General features: G+C 35.0%; 1 protein-coding gene across 7 annotated transcripts in view; it reads right to left on the bottom strand.

The window, feature by feature from the left end:
• The window catches only part of Pgant9 (polypeptide N-acetylgalactosaminyltransferase 9), a 324,242-nt gene that overhangs the window by 16,498 nt on the left and 285,605 nt on the right, over nt 1-22,139 (bottom strand). For all 7 annotated transcript variants that reach the window (XM_086914110.1, XM_086914104.1, XM_086914108.1 and 4 more), the window contains 5 exons: nt 8,355-8,524; nt 4,545-4,858; nt 3,504-3,702; nt 2,894-3,063; nt 515-643 (listed from right to left, as the gene is read on the bottom strand). In XM_086914110.1, the coding sequence (XP_086770236.1) occupies nt 515-643; nt 2,894-3,063; nt 3,504-3,702; nt 4,545-4,858; nt 8,355-8,524 (982 nt within the window). The remainder of the gene's footprint in view (nt 1-514; nt 644-2,893; nt 3,064-3,503; nt 3,703-4,544; nt 4,859-8,354; nt 8,525-22,139) is intronic.

The following is a 22,139-nucleotide window of genomic DNA, read 5'->3' as shown; positions in this document are numbered from 1 at the left end:
AATACGTAAACCGTAATCGTTTCATCGATTGTTTGATACCATGGACAGCAAACTCTGTACATAAATAATCCTTTTTCTTTACAATACACATCGAATTCCAGAAACCGCACTAACCAATTATCAGATTTATTTATTATCATCGATAATAATCAATCTTTTTGAGAATTTCCAAATAAATGTCACCGACTATAGCCAATATCCAACCATCAATCCTCGACCACATAAGCACCACAAACTACAAATCCAAACCTAGTACCCAATCCGCAATGTACATCGATCACACGTTATAATCGACGTACGTAAAATAAATATGTCGGCCATATACCAAACGCTCGGCCACACTGATTCGACAATACGAATACACGAGTGGCGTACACGAGTCGTTCCATAGTCGAGGCACGTACCGAAGAGGTTAAAGGAACGAACGTCCCCATTCGTTGATCCTGATCGCCTCGATCTCCTGGAAAAGAAAATAAAGACGAAGAAAGGAGGAAGGAGGAGGGTGAATCCTTACCTCGCCGGAAGCCACCGCCTCGCCTGGTATGAACAGCTCCGGATAGACGTTGTCCAGGTACCACTTGAACGACTTGCAGCCGAGCCTCTTCCTCAGCGCCTTCCTCTCCGATACGTCCCCGTATTTGCCCTGCGAAAATTGCGAATCATAAGCCCGGAAATTTTGCCTGACGAGCGAAGGAAGGAAGCTGGACCTGCGCAACCGGGTGGAAAGGGATCGTTTCCTGGAGGCAGGGATTTAAAGGGTGGCGGGGGATGAGGGGTATAATCGTAAAAAGGATGGGGGATGGAGGGACGAGGTAAGAGCGTGGAGGAAATAAAGAGGAGAAATGCAAGGGAATCTTTTATGGGCCGGAGTTTAAAGCCTCCTAGAGCGGAATAATGGCAATACTCGCGCGAGGGTGGGATTCATGGACCATGGCTCGTGGAGCCTGTTTGGATTTTGGGCAAGAAGCTTTCCCTTCTACTATCCAAAAATAGAAAATATTGAAAGTGTATTCGGTAATTTTTGTTTGGTAATTTGAATGATAAATTTAAAGTAAAGATAAAAGAATCCAAATGAATATTATTTTTGCGCGCGACACGGTTTAAAGTTAAATTGGATAACTGGTGTTATTAAATTGTCCGATTATGAGGTTTCGTAAATAAATTAAGTTAAATCTGTGTACAAACGTGCGTAGGGCTTTTGAGAAAATTAATTTTGAATGAAATGAAAATGTGTGATTATATGTGTTTATCATGTTATTTAATATTTGCTTGTTTATTTATTAAAATAATATTGCTTTCGTTGCAATATTTATAGTGTATTACATATATGTATATATAGAATGGTAGTTTTAAATTCATTTTGTATTTGAAATTAATTTGCGCTGAACTTTAAAGGAGTATAAGAGATTATGTCGGAAATGGTAGACTTGTTCTACTTAAAATTTAATATCCTATAGAAAATAATATTCTATAAACATGAAATTTTTTTAAGCCAATATTTTATAGTTGCTTTCCAAAAATCTTATCGTTCTTTTTTATTTTTATTTCACATTCGTACTTCTATGCACTCTGCAACGTGTCGAGGAGTATAGAAAATGGAAAATTCAAGCACGTATTGTGTCAAAACGGTGCTCGACTGATAAAACGTTTTCGATAAAATGTAAAACAATTTTCAGCAACGCTCGAGTAAATTGTTGAATTGCGTTCTAAAATAAAAAAATCTCTTCAAAATTTTGAATACGTGTCGGTTCATAACCAATAAAGTCTCGCTTTTTCATTACGAATATCATTAACACATCTTCTGTAAATGAGTTTAACAACTTTCAAATTAATCTTTAAATTAAATTCTTGTATTTCATAATGTAATATGTGTCATACTGTACTCACATTTATATCAAGTAATAAACTACTTTTAATTTTATCTCGATTTGCAATAACTTTCATTATTTATTGCTTTCACCTTCTTTTACAATAATTATTTATAATTATTATAATTCTATGATTTATACGAGTTATAATTATTCAACAATCATTCTTTTTCAAAATAAAATAAAAAAACGTTCAAAATCATTTTTCAAAGATAATTCGATAGATTAACGTTTGCAGAATGAACAAAATTTGAACGAAAAAAATTAATCCTCGTTGAATAATTTTTATCTCATCCTTCGACACACTCGATCTCCTTTCGAGGGGACAAGGTGCCAGGATAAAGGATAGAGAATGAAGGAAGTATCTTTCAAGAGTGATCTTTAAGAGTGCTTCACGCGTTTATAGGCTAGCTTTTACGATGAATCCTCGGTCTATCTGGCTCTTTCTGATTATCGTCGTCCCTTATAGCGTCTATTTCGGTCAACGTGTGTCCCGATGAGGCCAATAAAATCACACGCAAATGGAAAGACACGTTTCCCAAAGGCTATTCAAAACAGTTTATAATCTCTATATGCGCGCAAGTTGAAAATTATATCTTGATATACAGATATAATATCAAGGTAACCTTTCTTATAATTTTTTTTTTTCAAATGTATTCTATTCTTATAAAGTTACAAACTTTATCCTATAGTGAGAGCAATTTTAACCTTTTGAATTTATTTAAACAATAAAAAAAGATTCTATTCTATTTTAGATCAAACTACCGATCTCCTTTTCTTCTTTCTTTTTTTAATAATATAAATAATAATTATAAAACAGTTCATTTTTCAAAAGCCATCTACGTGTCAAAAAAAATTTATACGCCCCCTTAAATATCCTATCCCTTGTCCCTCTTCCTTGCTATTTTCATACTCGACGCAAACTTGTCGAGACACGCCGCGCCCCTAATCAGTCCTGGGGGAACAACAGCGTGATCGAGATAGGATGTACGAAAGGTCGAAAGGGCGAAGTCTGGATGGCTCACCTTGTCGTGACCTATCCTCTGGTAGTAGTACTTGGCATACTCGTCCAGCCACACCTCGCTCAACCTTATGCTGTTCCTCTTGAGCACGTTCACGCCGCTGCGCCACTTGTACGGCGACCGTTTCCGGAAGATGTGTCCCACGTGCGAGCAGGGCACGATTTCCAGGGTGCCTGGAAGAAACACAACCGGCGTTCAACCACGGCTGATGGAAAGGAGTGAGAGAGATTGCGTTTATTTCGTTGCAAAGAGGGGGTTGCAACGCCGAGGAATTAAGTTTCTTCCCAAAGGATTTTCTTCGCGTGGAATTGGTGGAAAAATTAGGACGAGAGGAGGAAAAAGGGTTTCGAGAGATCGTGGAGAGATTGGGCTTTGACAGGGATGGGGTGGATTGGGTGGATTAGATAAGGATTTTTTGTTAATTATTGGGTAAGAGAGATTCGAGGGAGAGAGGAGAATATAGGTTAGGTCGGTCTGGAAGCGTTTCAAAAATTTGTCTTTTGTTCTTTCTGTTGTTGTTCTGTTTCGAGTTTGAGAACGTTAGATGGTAGAATTTATTGTTGGTTCGATATAGTTTCTAGGATAAATTGTAGGGCAAATCTTTTACACGTACCTCCGCACATCCACGTTTTGAAGGAGAGCTCGAGATTTTCGCCACCCCAAATATCAAACCCGCTGTCGTACGTGCCGAGACGTTCAAAGAAAGCTCGATCTATCGAGAAAAGGCCTCCAGCCATCGTGGGTGACCACACAGGCTCCGCTGGATTCTTGTGCCTCTTCTTCTCCCTCTCGGGAACCGCGTGCCAATTGAACTGATACAGAAATCAAGAAGGAATATCGGAAATCGGGCAAACCAATGAAGAGAGAAATTTTAGATATTTTGAGAAACGTGGCTAATTTTAAACGAGAGATCAAATTGTTAAAAAAAATTAGTTTGATCTTTTATCGTACTATTCACAAATTTATTTGTAGATTTCATCGAATCGTGAATGAATTGAATTTATATATGAATTTTTTCAAATTTCAATTATAACAATTTTTTGTTTTTTCCTTTCTAAAAGAAAAAGTTTAATTTATCTTATATAATTTTTCCTTCTGTAATATTTAAATTTTATCGTAACACACTTGACATACAAAATACTTTTCATTATGATCGATTAAAGTAAAATGAAAAAATTATCTTTGAAACACATGCAAAGAAATGTATTATACATGGCTGATCATACGCGTACTATGACCACTTAAAACTCGCCATTTCCAGTTTCACTTAATGTATAGCATGTTAAGTATATTTCTTTCAATTGTTTCTTCCTTATATCATTTTATAATACCGCGTGCATCTTATAATATATTCTTCCAATACGCACATTAAGAATTACTTAAAAATTATATATTTAGAATTCTTTCTAAAAATTTGAAATCTATCCATCGATAGCTTATACATGATTTCATCCAATTATATTCTACATATTTTTACAACGAAATGTTGTTTCAGAATAATTCTGCCCAAATCAGGAGCCGACAAATCTCTTCAAAGCGCAATCGTTCAAATTCCAGCAATAATTATCCACATTTTACTCGCGATGAAATCATTCGCGACCTGCAATTGACATCGCTCGGCAACGAAATAACCGTCGAAAGGAATTTCGCTTACCTGCAGATTCCAATCGAATCCACCCACGTTCACACCGCCGGAATCTCTCCAATGATATTCCAGCGTTGTATCGTCGATCACATCGATCACGGGGCAAACGACTGTCGTTGGATTACGAGCGATCCGATCGAGAAGGGGCTCGAGCCAGCCCTCGGTGCACTCGCAATGGCTGTCCAAATATGTGAGGACAGGGGCCTTCGCGGCTGCAGCGCCCAGTAAACGAGCTCTGATAAGACCTTCTCGTTTTTGCGCCCTGATGATCTGCACTTTCGGGTAGTTCATCATGTAGTCCTCCAATTGGCGCTGGAGATGCGCTGTTGGAATTTTGAATTCGATCAGCGAACAATGATTCGATTGGAAATTTTAAATTTAAATTCGATTGTTGTAAATTAATAATTAATAATAAGTTAATTGTGGATTTAATATTCGAAGGATCGATTCTGAGAGGTCACAGTGAACGTAAAAGTTGGTAAATGTCGATCGAGGTTCATTTATTACGAGCAATTGAAATTTTCGCTATGACATGGAGCGCCACGCTGCGGCGGAATGATGTAACACGGATAAAGCTGTCTCCTTCTATCTGTGTTTTGCTTCGTCTAATGCAAATTTCAATTGCTTATAACTTAATAAATAAATTTCAATCGATATTTTTGTATATCAACTTTTGTATTTGTTTTGGCTTCTAAAATTATTTCTTGCATATTAAATATTTCCTATCGTATTGAAATTATTTAAAGTATAAAATCTGAGATATATATCTAATTTTATTTCGTCTCTTATATTACAAATTTGTTGAATTGGAAAAGAAAAAAGACGAGTTTTAAAAATTATTATTACAATATTTTTACAATTTTAATATTTTATCGACTAATTTTAGAGGGTATAACTCGAAACGGTACGCGATATAACTTTATATCCAACGTAATTGTACATAAAATTTAGATTTACGATATCAGATGAGTTATAGTCGAAGTGTTCCATTGGGGATAGCAATTAGTAGACATTCGTGATTTACTTTACGTTAAAATACCTCTGCGAGGGAACGTTCTCTCTAAGCTTTCACTTATTCGGTTAGTTTAACTGCAGATAATATACAAGGATTTCAAGGATCATTTCAGCACGAATTGTAATGATCGAGTTTATTTAAAACGAATCTTCAATATCTTTAATATCTCAAAATTGTTTTCAAGCGTTTCAAATTACATTTAAATAATTATCGACTTATTAATCCCTTTTTATGCTAAAATTTATATAACAAAAATAGAGAAATTTGAAACAGAATCGTGCATTTCGTTTGAAATTGAACCCGCGATTCGTATTTCACAAGTGGAAATTAAATAGCTGAAAATCTGTTTGGAAAACCAAGGAATAAAAATACTCTTGTATTTTTTATTCTTAAATCCTTTAAAAATTTAAAAATTTTTTGATACAAAAATGTTAATTTTTCACAATTTTATATACAATAATCTTTTTTAACTTTTCCTTCCTGCGATAATCTATAGTCACAATATCTTCATCACGTTACAAATTTATTTAGTCCCTCATCAAAATCTGCAGAAATATCAAATTAAATTTTCCTTCCTTTACGTTGTAATAATCTCGTAATTACAAAGAGAGGACGTTTCCCTTATTACTTATTAATTAAATCTTTATTACAAATCTTTGTTATTACAACCACTTTATTATTACTTCCATCTTCTGTTCTACCTGACAGATGGAAAAAGAATGGAAAAACGAAAGAAGAAAGAACGCGAAAATAAAGAGAGATGCTCATTGTTCCCTGTCTCTGTCTCATGATAAAACAATCAGTTTGTTTTGAAACAAGGCACACCATCTGCTATCCACGGTGCACGAGCTAACTATGTTTATGAGCTCGACTTCCGGTTGCCTCGGAAGCTTATCTCGAGCTTTTAAGGTGGATTGCACGAGCTTGCTCGCTCTGGTTTCTATATCGTTTACAACACGTTGCGCCTTCGCTAACCTGCTGTCAAGCGGGCTTAATCTCGCCGGCTTTTCCACCACCGATTTTTATTTTCTTCCTACCTCTCTCTCTCTCTCTCTCCCCCTCCCCCTCCCCTCTTTGTTACACGTGACTACGGTTAGCTATCTGTCCCTTCCATCCGGCGACACGTTAATTCGAACACCTTTGGCGATAAACTGCTCTTTGTTTTCTGGTTATCTCTTTCAACCAACTATTAAACGAACTACAAAATGGAACGAATTTTGTTATTTTTTTTTTTTTTTTTTGAAGACCAAAGATTTGTTTATTAGAAGAAAATATATTTGCAAATTTCTGATTTTCGTTTTCGTTTAAGAATAAATCTTTCCTTTCGAAGAAGGGAAATATTAATGTTAATTTTGTTTGTTAAAATTTATTAAAACGTCTAAAAAGGAAATGTAAAGATATATTTTTCTCTCAGCTATCGAGAATTGACAGACTTCTAACTAACTTATACCCTAACTTGAAGTTAGTTGCATCATGAATTTCATCTCTATACGAAAATGCGTTATACAATTCTTTCGTCGATAACTCCTTAACAAACTTATATACTTACTCCATCAACGAAACTTTGCCATCATTCCCTCCAACAATAATTATCAATCAAATCTTCTTATCTTATTATCTCGTAGAATCGTTGAAACATTTTCAATCGCAATCCATTTCAAGCATCCAATCTATCTAACTTATGTAAATTCCGTACAATTCTCTATTATTGCGTATGTAATAAATACACGTATGTAATAAATATATCGAAATATATTTAATTTTATTTATCCATCCTCTCTGCAATACCAATTTCCAAAGTTTTTTTTAAAGAACACGCCATCTCATTAATATTAACAAAATAATCCAGTCTGAAAGAACCCATGTCAATAAGAAAGACAATCCTCTCAAGCGTCCAACTTATCGATATCGAAACAATGATCCCTCAACATAACCTCAAAACAAACTTGTGAAATATTCAACCGTCCAATTTATATCTTATCTATTATACCTGTCGAAATATACACACCAGATCCAGATACGACACGCGTGTCATGCATTACCCTAAATATTTTACGCCCATTAAAAATCCATTATATTTGTCGATCCATAACTCTCTCTCTCTCTCTCTCTCCTTCTCTCGCCAACACAATAAAAATCAGGGATTCATCCTGTCAAACCGTACTTCCGCCGGGGGTAATAAGCTCGCGACACGACAAGGAAGGAGACAATCGATCTTCCGTCAAAGTTCTCTCCTCGGAAACCTCGCGTCAGACGCAGGCAAATTTTTTCCCCCCTCCCTCCACTCCCTTCCCCTCGACGAGGACGGAAAGATATCAACGTCTCGGGATCGTTGGCATGCATCAAGCTGTCGGGAATTTTCCGAGTACGCGCGCAACACGTCGACGCCAGCTTTTCTCCTCCTCCATTCAACCCAGGCTGACCTCTCCTCCCCCCGCTGTTGATCGTCGTCACGGGTTCCATGGCTGGATGGATCGCGATTAATCGATCCGTCGCGAAGGATCGTGGAACGTTGACCGCGATAACGAATCACCGGCGGGGGTTGAATGGAGGCACGTATCGAGTGGTCTAAGATCAGACCTCCTTCTTCTTTTCTTCCGCTTTAGAAAAATTTCTCTCGGCCGGGGGATTCGATTCTTTGGGGATCGTGTTTAACAATCTTGTTTAACAATTTAGAAAGTGAAGTATCTTTGGACGTATATTCTAATGAGGAGGGTCGAGCAAGGAAAAGAATTTTTTGGGGTAGAAAAAGTGAAGAAGAAAAGAGAAGAAGAAATTGGAGAACGAGTGGAGCGTTCACTTACGCATGTCGGAGAAATCATCGACCAGGATGATCTCTTGTATAAGGTGGTCCGGTGACCTGTCCAGCACGGAATGGACCGTTCTCAGCAATACCGACCAGGCTTCGTTATGGAAGCAAATTATCACCGCTGTTGGAGGAAGATCTGTCAGGTACCTTCCTGGCTCTTTACACCTGTAACAAAGGAATATCCTGTAGAAAAGTTGTGTCAAAGTAACGTCACGATTTAACTTTCACTTTACTATGCTTAAATATATCGATCATTTAAATACTATAATCGAAATTCAATCATTATCTTGCAATATCTAGCCAATTTTCCAAATATTTTGAAACCTTACGATTATTACTATAATATATACGCAATAAATAATATTTCGATGTGTAACAATAAAATTGACAATAAAAGGAGATCGAAAGAATGAAACGAATCGCGGATTTTTCGATATTAACAAAGACTCCTGTCCATTCCGGTCATAACCATAAATCGGAATTCAGCAACGTTAATATCTTAATCCCGATCGTCGATCGGAAAACATGGATTACGGGGAAGAGATATCCGCGAAACGATAGAGGGCAAAATACGATAATGCGATTAGGAACCACTATGTTGGCAGAATAAACGGGCAGGAGTTGTGTATACACGTAACTTGGTCCCCGTAGGCCAAGATTCTAAGACGCTTCCGACTCGTATCGTATCGGCTAATAAAGCTAATGTGGATAATAAGATCCGTAAACAATCAACCTCCTCCATTTCCGGCATCGTTACCCGCATCTGTGCGCCTCTTCGCTTGTCAAGTTTCTGTTTATCGTTTTCCTTCGCCGCAATCTCATTGGCGCTCCTATCGATCGACCAAAACTCGTTCGTTATAATTTTTTTTTTTTTAAGGATTTTCTTTATCAAATTTTTTGATAATTGATATTCCACGAACGATTTCCAGGATTTTAGAAAATTTTGTATGCAAATAGTAAAGGCAAATATTGAGAAATAATAATTTTAATTTATTTGTTTTGCAACAGTTTTTACAATTGTCGTTTCATTGTAAATTTTTGTAAGAATTAAGAATTGATCAAACTCTATGAATCCTAGCTTGATGAAAAGAAAAAAAAAAAAATAATAAGGAAAACCTAACTTAAATTATCATTTATTTCTATCACTTGTAATTAAATTTATTTAATTTCCAAAGTATCAAAATATTCATTGGTATTAAAATTAATGTTAAAAAGTTTTTTTGCAAATGCAAAATTGAATATGTAAACGATTATGAAAAGCTTTTAAGCTTTTATTAAATAAGTTGGGATTCGATGTAACAGATAGATTTAATTTGTCGAATTGTATCAAATTAAATATTCATTAAAAATAAATCAAAGTACGCGTCTCGAACGAATCCGTGTATTTTTCCTGATAAAATCGGCGACAACTTGTTGAAATTTTCCATGTGGTCGACGAAAGAAGTAAATGGAAAGACCATGAATTTTTAATGATATTTTTAATGATTTGCTCCCGCGTGTCAAAGTAGCATCAAATTGGAATTCAAATTTTAAAATATCTGATCAAGGAAATGCTTTAAAGCCTCCTCAACACTAATACGAATTATTTTTCGAATAGATCCATGGTATGAAATATGAAATTTGTGTGAATATGAAATAACTAATGAATTATTTTAATTTAACGTGTTATAAAAGTACAAAAAAAAAAGAATAATAAAATATATACAAAAACAATTTGTGCAAATTAGTACCACTTTACCGAGATATATATCATATATGTGAAATTACTCACGCAGTAGAATAGGTGAGACAATGATCAGACAAGAAATTTCATTTCGTATTCGAGATTAAATATTTCGCAGTAGTCATACAAATAATAAGTCAGACCTCTTCTCTGATCATTGTATGCTACTGAATTAGAAAAACAATAATTACCAGAATTTAACTAAACTCTAAACCTTTAAGATTATTATTTCAACCATTCAACGATATTTTATCACATAAATTCTCATAAAAAAAAAAAGAGAAAGAAAAATGATATTAACGAAGCCTGACGCATATAGATGCAAGAATTACATTCCAACTAAAGAAAAAGACTCATCAACAAGGCATCCCTTTAAATTTCACAGGACAGGAGAGACGAGCGAATATTCAAGTCGTTCGTCAGATGGAATAAAAAATTTTCAATCTCAAAAAAGGCAACTTCATTTGCCACTCTTGTAACGCGAACTTAACGACATTAATTCCTCGAAAGTGTCAGAACGAAGAAGGATCTCCTTCAATGTTATTATGGTAAAGCCCATCCTGATTTCCAGACGAGGGCGCGTGAAAATCGGGGAAATTTCACTTAAAAAGTTGCCGCCAAGTCGAGTTCCCTCGATCCCTTGACATGGCGGAGAACAGAAGGGATGGAAATAGTCGAGTCGAGCATGCTGATTCTTTTCATTTCGAGATCGAACGCGTTTCGGTAAAATATGCCTTTTTCCATTAATTTTTCCAATGTAATTTCATTTTTGAACGAGTTATATATTCGTTATTTTCGTTAGTAAGATACTTACTAATACTAATACCAACTGAATTTTACTCAACAAAAATAAGAAATCCAAGAAACTAAAAAGAGCTTGTCACATCTTCCACTCTCCTTCCAATTTAATTTCTCAAAGGTAACGAAACACAGTAAAAAGAGACTGCGTTCGTTTCAATTAGTTCATCAGTGCGATCCATGTGATTTTATGGAAAGCCGTGAAGATCATTACGGGTCGTTGACTTTCAAGAGTGAAAAGAATACCTTCTGTTGTCAAACATTTCTCACGTTCGCTTGGAAAGGAATGCTGGATAACACGAAACTGGATAACTTATGGTAGATTTTGCACGCGATCGTGTTTGGAATATATTCGATCCCCTCACTGGGATAAAAGGGAAAATTATTTTCGTGTTACGTTAATTCCGTGGCCACCCACGATTTTTCGTGTCGCGTCGAATTCGAGCCAACTGTGCAAAACTGTGATTGGAATTCGCTTCGTTGAGGATGATGTTGGATAAAAAAAAAATGAACGATTTGGAAGTTTGGGTTGTCAGTGATGTTTGGCAAGTAATTTTCTACAAATACAAATTAAGGTGCAAGGTTCGAAAAATTTGAAGGAAACGTTGTAATGTCGATCCGCTCGTCGACAAAGTTCGATAAGAAATGATCGTTCCGCCGCGACCTGTCTCTTATTTATAGGACGCGAACATTTACGGAAACATACGTGTCTTGCCGATTATTCTAAAACCATTTTTCGAATATAACGATCAATAATTTCTCGATTTTTACATTTTTTTATACATCTAATAATCCATTACAATATTAAATGCAATAATTAATTTATATTTTTACAAAACTAAAATTAAATTTATTTTGCTGATGTTAATTTTTTATTTTATAATTGTTGAAATATTCTTAACGCAATATTGACACTCACGAGCAAAGATACGAACGATGATTCCGAAAAGAAACTTTCATCGCACGTTTCAAATTATCAGAAATCGAAGCCAATCTGGTAACTATTCTTCGATCTTTCACCTTCGCTCGAACAACTAAATATTTCCAATTCCGCTGTGCTCCATCGAAAAACTCTTTTGTTAATCATCTCGTGTTTCATTGGAGTAACGGTTGTACGTGAAGGGAGCTGCGGTACCTGCTCGTACCAAACGTATATTAGCCTAAACGTCAGAACCGCTAACCGCACACACGCTGATACGTGTATATCACGTCCATCAGTTGTGCGGTTTCCACGTTACCTCATTCCCTGTGGATCGAGGGGGGGAGGCTTCGAGTCGAAGGCTCTCAAAGAGAAGTCGAAAAATCGGGAATTCCGCGAGGCCATTAGCTCCGGTGGTAGGGAAGCTGATTATGCCAAGAGAAATCAACTGGCATTGAAAGACATGTTTTACGCGCACAAAGAACCGAGTGATTAATGTACTTCGATCCGTTCCGGTTGGTTGGTTGGTTGGTTGGTTGGTCGGTGGTGGTTTTCGAGTTGATTAAAATTTGATCGAATTGAATTTATACGATGAGATGATACGAGGAGATGAACGAGCGAAATGTTCGAAGTAAGGAAGAAAGATTTCTGGAAAAATAAATTTTAATTGTAAAAGATAACGAATTAATTGTTATAATTAAAAAGAATGGTTTTTTCGCCATCTTTTAAATTATTGCTTGGATAAATACTTAGACAGGAATTTAAAGGAGAAGAGAATTATCACGAGAGGAATTAAAATTATTGAGAGGGATGAAATTATTACATCTCGAAATCGTTGTATTTCACGTGTATTGTACGATCCATTATGATAAACCATCAACGGCAAATTTCATTTTTGTTTATCTCTTTCATCGGCAACGACGCGTCATAAATAAAGCGACAGAGCAAACAATCCGGGTTGAGCGTTAACCAGCGTTTGCCATTAAAAATTGCGTCAATTCCGTATAGCAAATATTCCTGACACGTAACCATGTAAATAAATGGCCAATAAATTTTTCTATCTGATCGCGTTTCCAATGACGATTCGTCAAAAGCAACGGCAGTTTATGGATTTTAATCAATAAATACAACCAGTGAATCGTATCGAGGTAATTCAAATATTCTATTCATATAACGAATCCATAAAATATTCCTTCCCATTATACCCCTTTTGTTATCGCGTTGTCAAATGTATTTAATAAAACCGAAAATCGTTGCTAAAAATTGAAAGTATTCAATCGAATCAATAACCAATTTAAAATTTAAAACACCAGAGAAGTGGAAACGTAACGAAACGTAATCTTTATCATTTTATATTATTATTAAATCATAATGCGTAAAAATAAATTAATTTATCGCGTGTATGTAATAATTTGTATACACGTGGTGGATTTTTTTTTTTTTTTTTTTTTTTAGAGACAAAAACATTTTCAGTTGTTGCAAAAGTTCGTTCAATTCGAAGCGGAAACAAACTACGGTTGTCGCCAGAGTAAACTTTTGTTCAAATTTAGTAAAATGAATTTCTGTTCCTGCATGCATCGCTCAATTGTTTCGTCACGAATTCGTTCATATTTCAGATGATTGCAAATTTTGGATAATATGAAAAATACTTTTCTTTCGATTTTTTTTATAAATTTTTCATCGAAATCAAAAAGATGAGAAAATTTAACGAGAAACGTAAAATTATAATATTCTTTTGTACACACAACTTTAAATTAAAATTAACGTATCTCTTCGAATTTTCTTCTTCAACGCAATCACAAATAAAATCTTCGTGCGATCATAGGTGCAACACGTTTCGCAATTCAAAAAAAAAAAAGAAAAAGGTCCACGATGAATTGTTATGTTTACTTGTAACGAATAGACGTGTCTCGTGTGTCGGTGTTAAATGTTGGTTAGAATGTTGGTTCACGCCACTAACAAGCTCTCTCGTTTCCGTCCAATTTCTACACGCGAAATTTTTTCAGCTGATGTTAAGCATTGAAAGCGAATTTGCGAGCGTCACTCGCGTCGAGAGAGACTTTTCCGTGTCCCGGTCTCGAGAGCTAATGTTGTAATGCTTCAACGCGTCGAAGAATTTTCTGTCGAGAGGCAATCTTTCGAAACGTATGAAAATCACTCGTAAAAAAAAAAAAAAAATTGGTTGTCGAATCAAGATTTTCGATTGTGTTTTTTCCCTATTTTCTTTAAATGCATAAATTTTTCAAAGCGATTTATCGATATTGTTATCGAACTTAAGATAAGGTAAAGGTATAAAATAAAAGATTATATCAAAATTTTACTCGAATTATCTTTGGGTTCGTTGTACAATTTTGCTTTAAATATAGAAAATTCTCATTGAGAGAAATTAATATTATCGGAAATAATAATTTAATAAATAGCTTATTGAGATAAATGAATTTAATGAATTTAATAGATTTGACATTAATATTTTTGGCAAAAATTTGTTGGTGAAAGAGCAACGGATATTAATTGAAAATAAATATAATATCTTGCAAATTGAAAAGGCAAAATAATATACTCTATATCTGTAAAGGTAAATTTGATTTTAAATTAATTTCATTTTGCTGCATATTTTGTATTAAGATTTAATTATTTCTTAATTAGTTCCAATTTATTGTATTGAATTGAAATCTTTTTTCTAGAGATAATCTAAATGCAAAGAAAACGAAGATTTAAATTTTATAATAAAATACCTCGTTAAATTAAAAATAGAATTAAAAATATTTATGAAATTTTAGGAAAATCCATATTTCATTGTAACAAAAAAAAAAAAATACAACAGAATCAAGTTTAAAAATAAAATTTCATTGGCATTATATATGAATTTTATACATGATATTGTGAATTATGATATTTAATAAATGTAACAGAAGTAATTTTTTTAAGTGTAGTTTATGACATATGGAGATTTAAATGAAAAGATTCAAAGGTTTGTAAATTTTATTTACTAAACGGTTTCACCAAAAAAGCTTTCTGCATGTATGACGTTTGCACAGTTTTACTGTGTCCTTCATGAAAGGGTACCAGCATAAATAATTGTAGCAGAGTAACGGCATTTGCAAAGATAACTTTTTAAAAGTTTTATATTTTATTTTCGAAATCCGAGAGTTACCTTTTAAAAAGACAGAAATTTAATACTTTAGAAAATGTTGTTCTACGCGAACAATGCTCTTAACTTCTTTTGTAATTAATTAAAGCAGATAAAAAGTGTCTAACATTGAATTATTATACTTTTTCTATAGTTTCAACTTTTTAACTGTATTCTCTATTTTTTAATTATAAAAAGAATATAATTCTTGAAATATTAGATTCAGGTAAAATTTTCATCACTAAACTTTTGTTATTTCATATTTTTCGAACAAATTTACACTAAAAAAAAAAAAAAATTCACAAAATTATAATGTTTCGCTTCGTTTTCGGCAAATTGATATTTCTATAAAAATCTATAAAAAATTTTAGGATATGAATTCAAATGTTCAAATTCAAATTGATAAAAATTGAGCAAAGTTTCAATATAAATATTATTATATTTCATAGGGAAAAAAGTTTAAAAATAATTAATATTGAATTGCAGATATATTATTGTTACAAATTATTGAAACTTATTTCTGGCATCGATAGAAAAAGATAAAGTTATATTGTATACAGTTAAAAAATATAAATAATACATCTATCTACCTCAGATTAATAATTATATAACCAACTATATAACAAACTAAATGACTTATATTGTCACCAATTATTGGAAACAAGAACAATTTTTTTCAAAAAAGGCGAAAGAGCTAGTTTTAGATTTAACTTAGATTTTCAATTATCCAATTATCACTCTTAAGAAAGGAAAAAGAGATAAATTAAAAAAAAAATTTGATAAAACATCTTCAGAAACCATATTCATTCAATGCAGTATCTCGTTGTATCGTTCAATTTTATTTTTATTTTCGTGCAATTTATTCTACCTCTTTCACATCCTCATAATTTTAGATAGATAACTTAGATAACTTTCAACAGTCAGAAGAGTCAACTATTCACTCGAGAAACAAACATTCAAATCACAAACCGAACATATCCCCATTCGTTCATTTAAACTCATCTCTTCAATCCGATCAGTTTCTTCAATCCAACGACACCTCTATCAAAAGAAACATTCTCGTTATCCCATATCCCAAAGACTGTCAAGTCTTCTAGCAAACTAACATAATTATCGGCATCTCTAGACAATGGTCGTCGTTAACCGCCGCGAAACTATTGCTGTAGACAGCGCACAGTTTGTCGAAGAAGCTGCCAGTCCCCACTAGAATCCCGGTATTACTTCCTGTTTGGAACCAGTCCAAGTTTCCAGTTGCTTATTGGAACACCCACTGCTCTTTCGCGTTTACCCATCTCTCTCGTCCTTTTTCGCATTTCCTTCTTCCTTTCCTTTCCTTTTCTTTTCTTCCCCCCCCCTCCCCTTTTTGTCAGCGTCATTCCAACGACATCGAACAGCCATCCAGGTCGAACAATTTTCTGGAACCGCAGCAGATTCGAGACTAATGGACCTTGAGGAAGAGACACGCGATCGACGTGACTGGCTCCCCCCCTCTCTCTCTCTCTCTCTCTCTTTCTCCTCGAGTTGCTTGTTCCTCGGCCGTCAACGGGAATCCACCGATCCAGGATACTCGAGAACGATTCATGCCACGGTGAGACGGTTATGGGATCGGCGGAAATTTCGCCACGGGAAAACCCACTCGTGCCATTGAAATTTCCCTTGGATCGAAGGAAATCGAACGTTACCCTGAGGGGGAAACGGGAGTTCGAGCATTCTTATTGCCGTGATGGGTTTATTGAGAAACGTTCGAGAATTGTTAAGACCCGAGTATTTACGTTTGTTGGTGAGTTATTGGAAAAGTTGAAGGAAATTTTTCTTTGTGGCCTCGAATATTACGAAAGGGATTTGTAAGGAGAGGAGGTTTCTTGATGCCATGCTTGGATTATGCAGAGATACGAATAAATTACATTTTTTTCTTTTGTGCAAAAGAAGATTATTGACAAAAGATATTGATGACATACATATACCTCTGAAAAAGTAATTTTATGTATCAATTTCTTATGTTCGAAATCAACTTGTTTTATGCACTTATTAATTAAAACTATAATATATACTTACTTATGTTACTATTGTAAATAAACTCCCATTTAACTGTTAGTTTAACTTCTTACAATTTTATTTTACTTTGTGTTTTGTGAAAATGTATAAATTTAGATGTTTAATAGAGTTATAAGAATCCAAAGAATCAGAGACACAAAACTAATCCGTAATCTATCATTTTGTTATAGAAAGAAACAGAAGGATACTCGTTTACTTGGTCCACTTATATATTAACAGTGTAGATGACTAACGTGAAGTGTGGTGACATTTGAAACCGCCTAGTGGCGATAGTCAACACTATCGCTGCTATATAGTCCGACCATAGTGGTTTGGATCATAATCATGGCCACCTAACGATAGAAATGGGTACTAACAGTATGGCGTCACACATTCTACGCTTGTTTAACACATTTACGTCATCGAAGATAATATCTGTCATTTCGAGATTCAATTTGTTTCCATTCCTTTTGATTCTTCTCGATTCATATTGCTTGGATTCCAACCGAAAATCTAATTTATTTTGAATATCGAATTAAAAAAAAAAAAAAAAAGTTCAAATTCTCTCAGTTTGAACAAAATAAACGGAAGAAAGTGGCATTAAATCACGGAGAAATCTCGCTGGAAATATGAGAGTCCCTTTCCTAACAACATGTTTCGAAGAGGGGCGGAAGTACAACGAAAATTTGCACGCAGACAACGTTGTGGGATCGCGTTGTCCACCAACCCTTGCACGTCGCCACGAATTAATTGGTCTTGCCCCGTGATTAGTAGGTCCCACGGAATTACCACGATGCCCTGCCATGATTAATGCCTCGACGTTGCCAACTTTTGCGCGGGAAGATTAATAATGAACGAGGAGAGGGACGGAAAAGAGAATACCGTTGGAATACAAAAGTTAAAACCCGCAACACCTCCCTCCCCTCTCTTCATTCCCATCAAATTTTCACGATATTTATTTCTATATATTCTCCAAATACGTCAAACGCAGATCAGATTTCACAAGAACGAAGCCTAATTCGAATTTCACTCTTACGTTCGTCTCTTGTTTAAGAGAAAAAAAGAAAACGAGCATACCACGTGATACGTCCATGTCGACAACCCATCCGTCTCCACAACAATTTCCATCCGTGAAACGAAGCCGAAATCACTGCGTCTCCTCGATCCTCTCCCCCAAATCAAACTAACCGCCGAAACTTCCATAATTCAATATCAATCTCGCGCCAGCGTTCGTCCAACGTTAAATCGTCCTCCCCCCCTCCTCCGCCCGTGGGCCAGCGCAGCATCGATACGCTATTTATGCACTTCCGTTTCGCTGTGCATTAAACTCGATCGCGCACACGGAGGGTGGGCCAGTTTAAGTGCACCGATGAATTTTGCCACGGCCGGCAATTCATCCCCCACCGAATTACGGAGCCGGTCACTGTTTATGATTAATGCGATGTTTCGGGGGCGCGCGTCGTTCGGCCGCGACGGCATAATCCATACGTTAATTAAACGACGGCCACACGGCGCACCAGAGACGTCATCGACGCCGTGGAACGACAAACGCCCGGAATGCGAAATTATTTACTCGCGTTACGCCCGCTCGACTAATCACTGTATGTCATCGTCCCTCCCTGGGGGCCGTAATGCAATATGGATGCTGCGTGTGGACGTCGTCGCGGCTGGAATGCTTCCGATTGATTCGTTGGAAGTGAAGGGAGGAGGAGGAAGGGGGTTATTCATCCGTGCAAAGATGATAATTTCGCGAGAATAAACGCGATATATGATAAAGATCCTTGAATAACGAATAATAAATAAGTGAGGAAATTTTTACTTGTCTTCTGAAATTGTAAAAAATTTTTTTAAAAATATCGCAGGATAAAGAGAGAGAGAGAGAGAGAGAGAGAGAGATTCTTCTCTTTGCAATGATTTTTCATTCGTTTCATTTCGATATGACGTTTCGTTTTCGAGATATTCGCAATCAGAAGAGAGACGTGATATTTAATATTTCGTTATCGCTGTCCTCTTTCCACGCTCGAGTCTCTCGCTCGTACTAGCTTATTGACCTACCGCAAGCTCGACACGCGTCCCGTAGTCAGACTCGACGCTGAGGCATCAGTTTTTTTTCTCTCTCTTTTTTTTTTTTTTTCCACTATTACTATTAGACGCGAGTATAAAGGGGAAAAGTGGGTCAGATCATTTCCAAGAATTCCAGGCCGCTCATTCAGAATTCCTTATGCCTGCGTCTCGAGAATACGGTTTGAGATATCGAGTTAAAACTAAGTGCATTATAAAGAGCGTATTGTTTGCCAACTGCTGTTTGAAATTTTCAACAAGTGAAATTTTTAACAATCTCCTCAATGAATTGGAGCGAAAAATCGGGTGTAGTGGTAATTTATAGAGTTTCGAGATGTTGTACAGTTGATTGTACAGGTATAAAAAAGATATTGAAAGTTTTTTGTACATGGAACAAGTACAGTAGTAAACAAATTTTAAATCTTAAATGTGTAATAATACGAAAAAACTGAAGTTAAGATATATAATAATAATTTTAAATAATATTAAAATCAGCAAAGTGATTATGTATAAAGCAATAATCGATCTAATGAAATTTCGATAATCCCATTTGTGTCACTTATTTATCCATAAAAATATTCAAATGAAACTATTTCGAAGAGAAACTGAATCACGTGTCGCGCGTCAACAATTTCGTCGGAAATTTAATCTCGAAAATTCGAATTTCAATCAACGGTCATTTTTAATTACAAATTGAATATACATCAGCTGTAGCAGGGAATAAATAGTGGAATAAATAATATAAGAGGGGCTGATTATGTTCATAAGGGTCTAAAATTATTTATCAGGTTTTCTACACTGTCGTATATTGTACACGCAGGTTGTATACGCAGAGAAATTTGCTCTAAATTATTAATAACTTTAGCAAACCACAAATTAACGATAAATGAAAAATATATTGCCATATAACAGGTGCTGCACGTATTGGAATTTTTAACGACATACGCGATAAAAAATAAAAAATATAGAAAAATTGCGTATCATTTAAAACACCTGATAAGCAAAAATTATTAAACGTCATTTTCAGCAGAAGATTAAAAGTAAAAAATTCCCAATTAAAACTGTTAATAACGACAAAAATGACATTTTTGGGATTAAGAAGAAGTTAAAATTAAAAATTCCCAGTTGAAAATATTAAAAATACAAAATAATTATTTATTATTATTCACAAACAAAATTATATAAAATTATATAATTTTATCTTGAATACAGAGATAAACCAATTTAATCCGAAATTTAACACAAATAAGGAGCACAAATACTTTAATTGAAAATTCCTCCGTTGAAAAGAAAAAAAAAAAATAAAATGTCAAGTTGAAAATTATCAAGCGTGCAAAGAAGCCGCCATATGGTTTCAACGCTATAGAATGGATCGTTAATAGGCTGAATTTTCCACGTCCCGTTTAATTCGAATGGAAAATTAGCCGGTTCGTGGCTGGCAAATAGATGAAAAGCGGGTTAATACGCGTTTTGGCCAGCGTAAACCGCGGGTGTGAAATTACTTACGGCTGTCTGACTAGCGCTGGTAGCGTTCTACTTGGCGCGTTCACGCTCAAACACCGTATCCAACTGGCGGGGACTTGGAGGGAAGTGTATGAATTTAAAGTGAAGCTGTGAACAGCGGTCGAATTTAAATTTTATCGGGCCTGGTTCACACCAACGTTCGTTGGCCGAAGTTGTTGCGAATTAAAAGTTCTGTATGGCCAACTTTCCACCGACCGTCAACATCGTTTGTGGAAAACACGACGATAACAGACTAGTAAACAGTTTATGAGGTCGCAAAATGGATGGATGGATAATTTGCATAAATTTCGATATAGTGATTCAATTTGCTCACCAGAATGTTTGTAGAATTTTGCCGTTCGAGATGATTAAAAATATAATTCGTTCCTCTGAAAGAAGAGAATATTCTCTCTTAATGTAATGTCGATTACGTTATCGATCAATGAGACGTGGAAAATGGAATTTTAATCTTCTTCGAGAAGGAAAATGAAAGATTGATCACGAAGGAAGAATACAAATGTACTATTTTCTCCGCTTTGCGTATATTTTTGTATCATCCATGTGATGTCAAAGTGACAATAAGTCAACGTCCACGGAATAATTAATTTGTTGGTGGACGTGGAAAAAATAAATAACGTCAGTAACATCCGGTGGTGAAATCGATATTTGTTTTCAGTTACTGTTGCGAACTGTTAAACGCAACGCGAAATATCAAGAAATAAAAGAACGCATAAAAAACAAAAAAAAAAAAGAGAAAAAAATTCATCATTGAAAGTATTAATTGTTGGAAAAAACCAGTTAAATTTCCGATACAGCTACAACAAAAACATAATTCAGTATTTTGTATGCGCAATGTGAAATTTCGAACGAATGAGCGAGCGAAAATAACGAATATAAAATTGCGATAAAATTGTTTATTCTCTTCTTAAAAACAGATTCCATTATAAAAAAAACTTGTTCATTTTTCATGTCAAAACATTTACTCTCGAAAAATATGAAATTTTTTATTTCAGTTATTATGAATATCACCAAATATTTAGAAATTATTAAAAATTTCAGCGTTATTCGTTCAGTTATTTTTTTCATTCTACTTAATAATCATTTATTATTTCATTCGAAGTATACAATTTAAGAATAAAAACGTTTCAAGAGATAAATTCTTTAAAAAAAAAAAAAAAAAGAAAGAAAATCTTCTCTTAAAAAAAAATCTCTCAAGTTACACAAAGAGAAATTTTTCTTCAACTTCTTATTTTTTTTTTTTTCAATTATATTGCATTAAATAAATCTGAACTTTCGAGCATCGATCATCGAGATCGATAACGAACGAAAAATAACGATACGAGTTGCACGCAGTTGAAGTAAAAAGAATTCGTCATTTAGAACGTTTTAATAAAACGCGGTGGATCACGTGGAACCGATACCGAAGTAGAATCGACATCGTTATGAACGCACGAAATACACTATGGTCCTTTGTTATCGGGGTAAAATGTCGATACGAGGTATTGGTTGCTCGGGGCTAGGAAACGTGTTCAACAGTGTCGCGACGTCTCCTCTCCGGATAAAGATAGGAGAGGCAGAAAAGGCGGAGAGATTTTATTAGTTCTTGCCTGGC

This window comes from Apis florea, unplaced genomic scaffold (assembly GCF_048593485.1).
Source record: "Apis florea isolate Af1SG1 unplaced genomic scaffold, ASM4859348v1 contig_3585_pilon, whole genome shotgun sequence".
Taxonomy (NCBI): Eukaryota; Metazoa; Arthropoda; class Insecta; order Hymenoptera; family Apidae; genus Apis; species Apis florea.
This window is presented reverse-complemented; position numbering and strand designations above follow the sequence as displayed.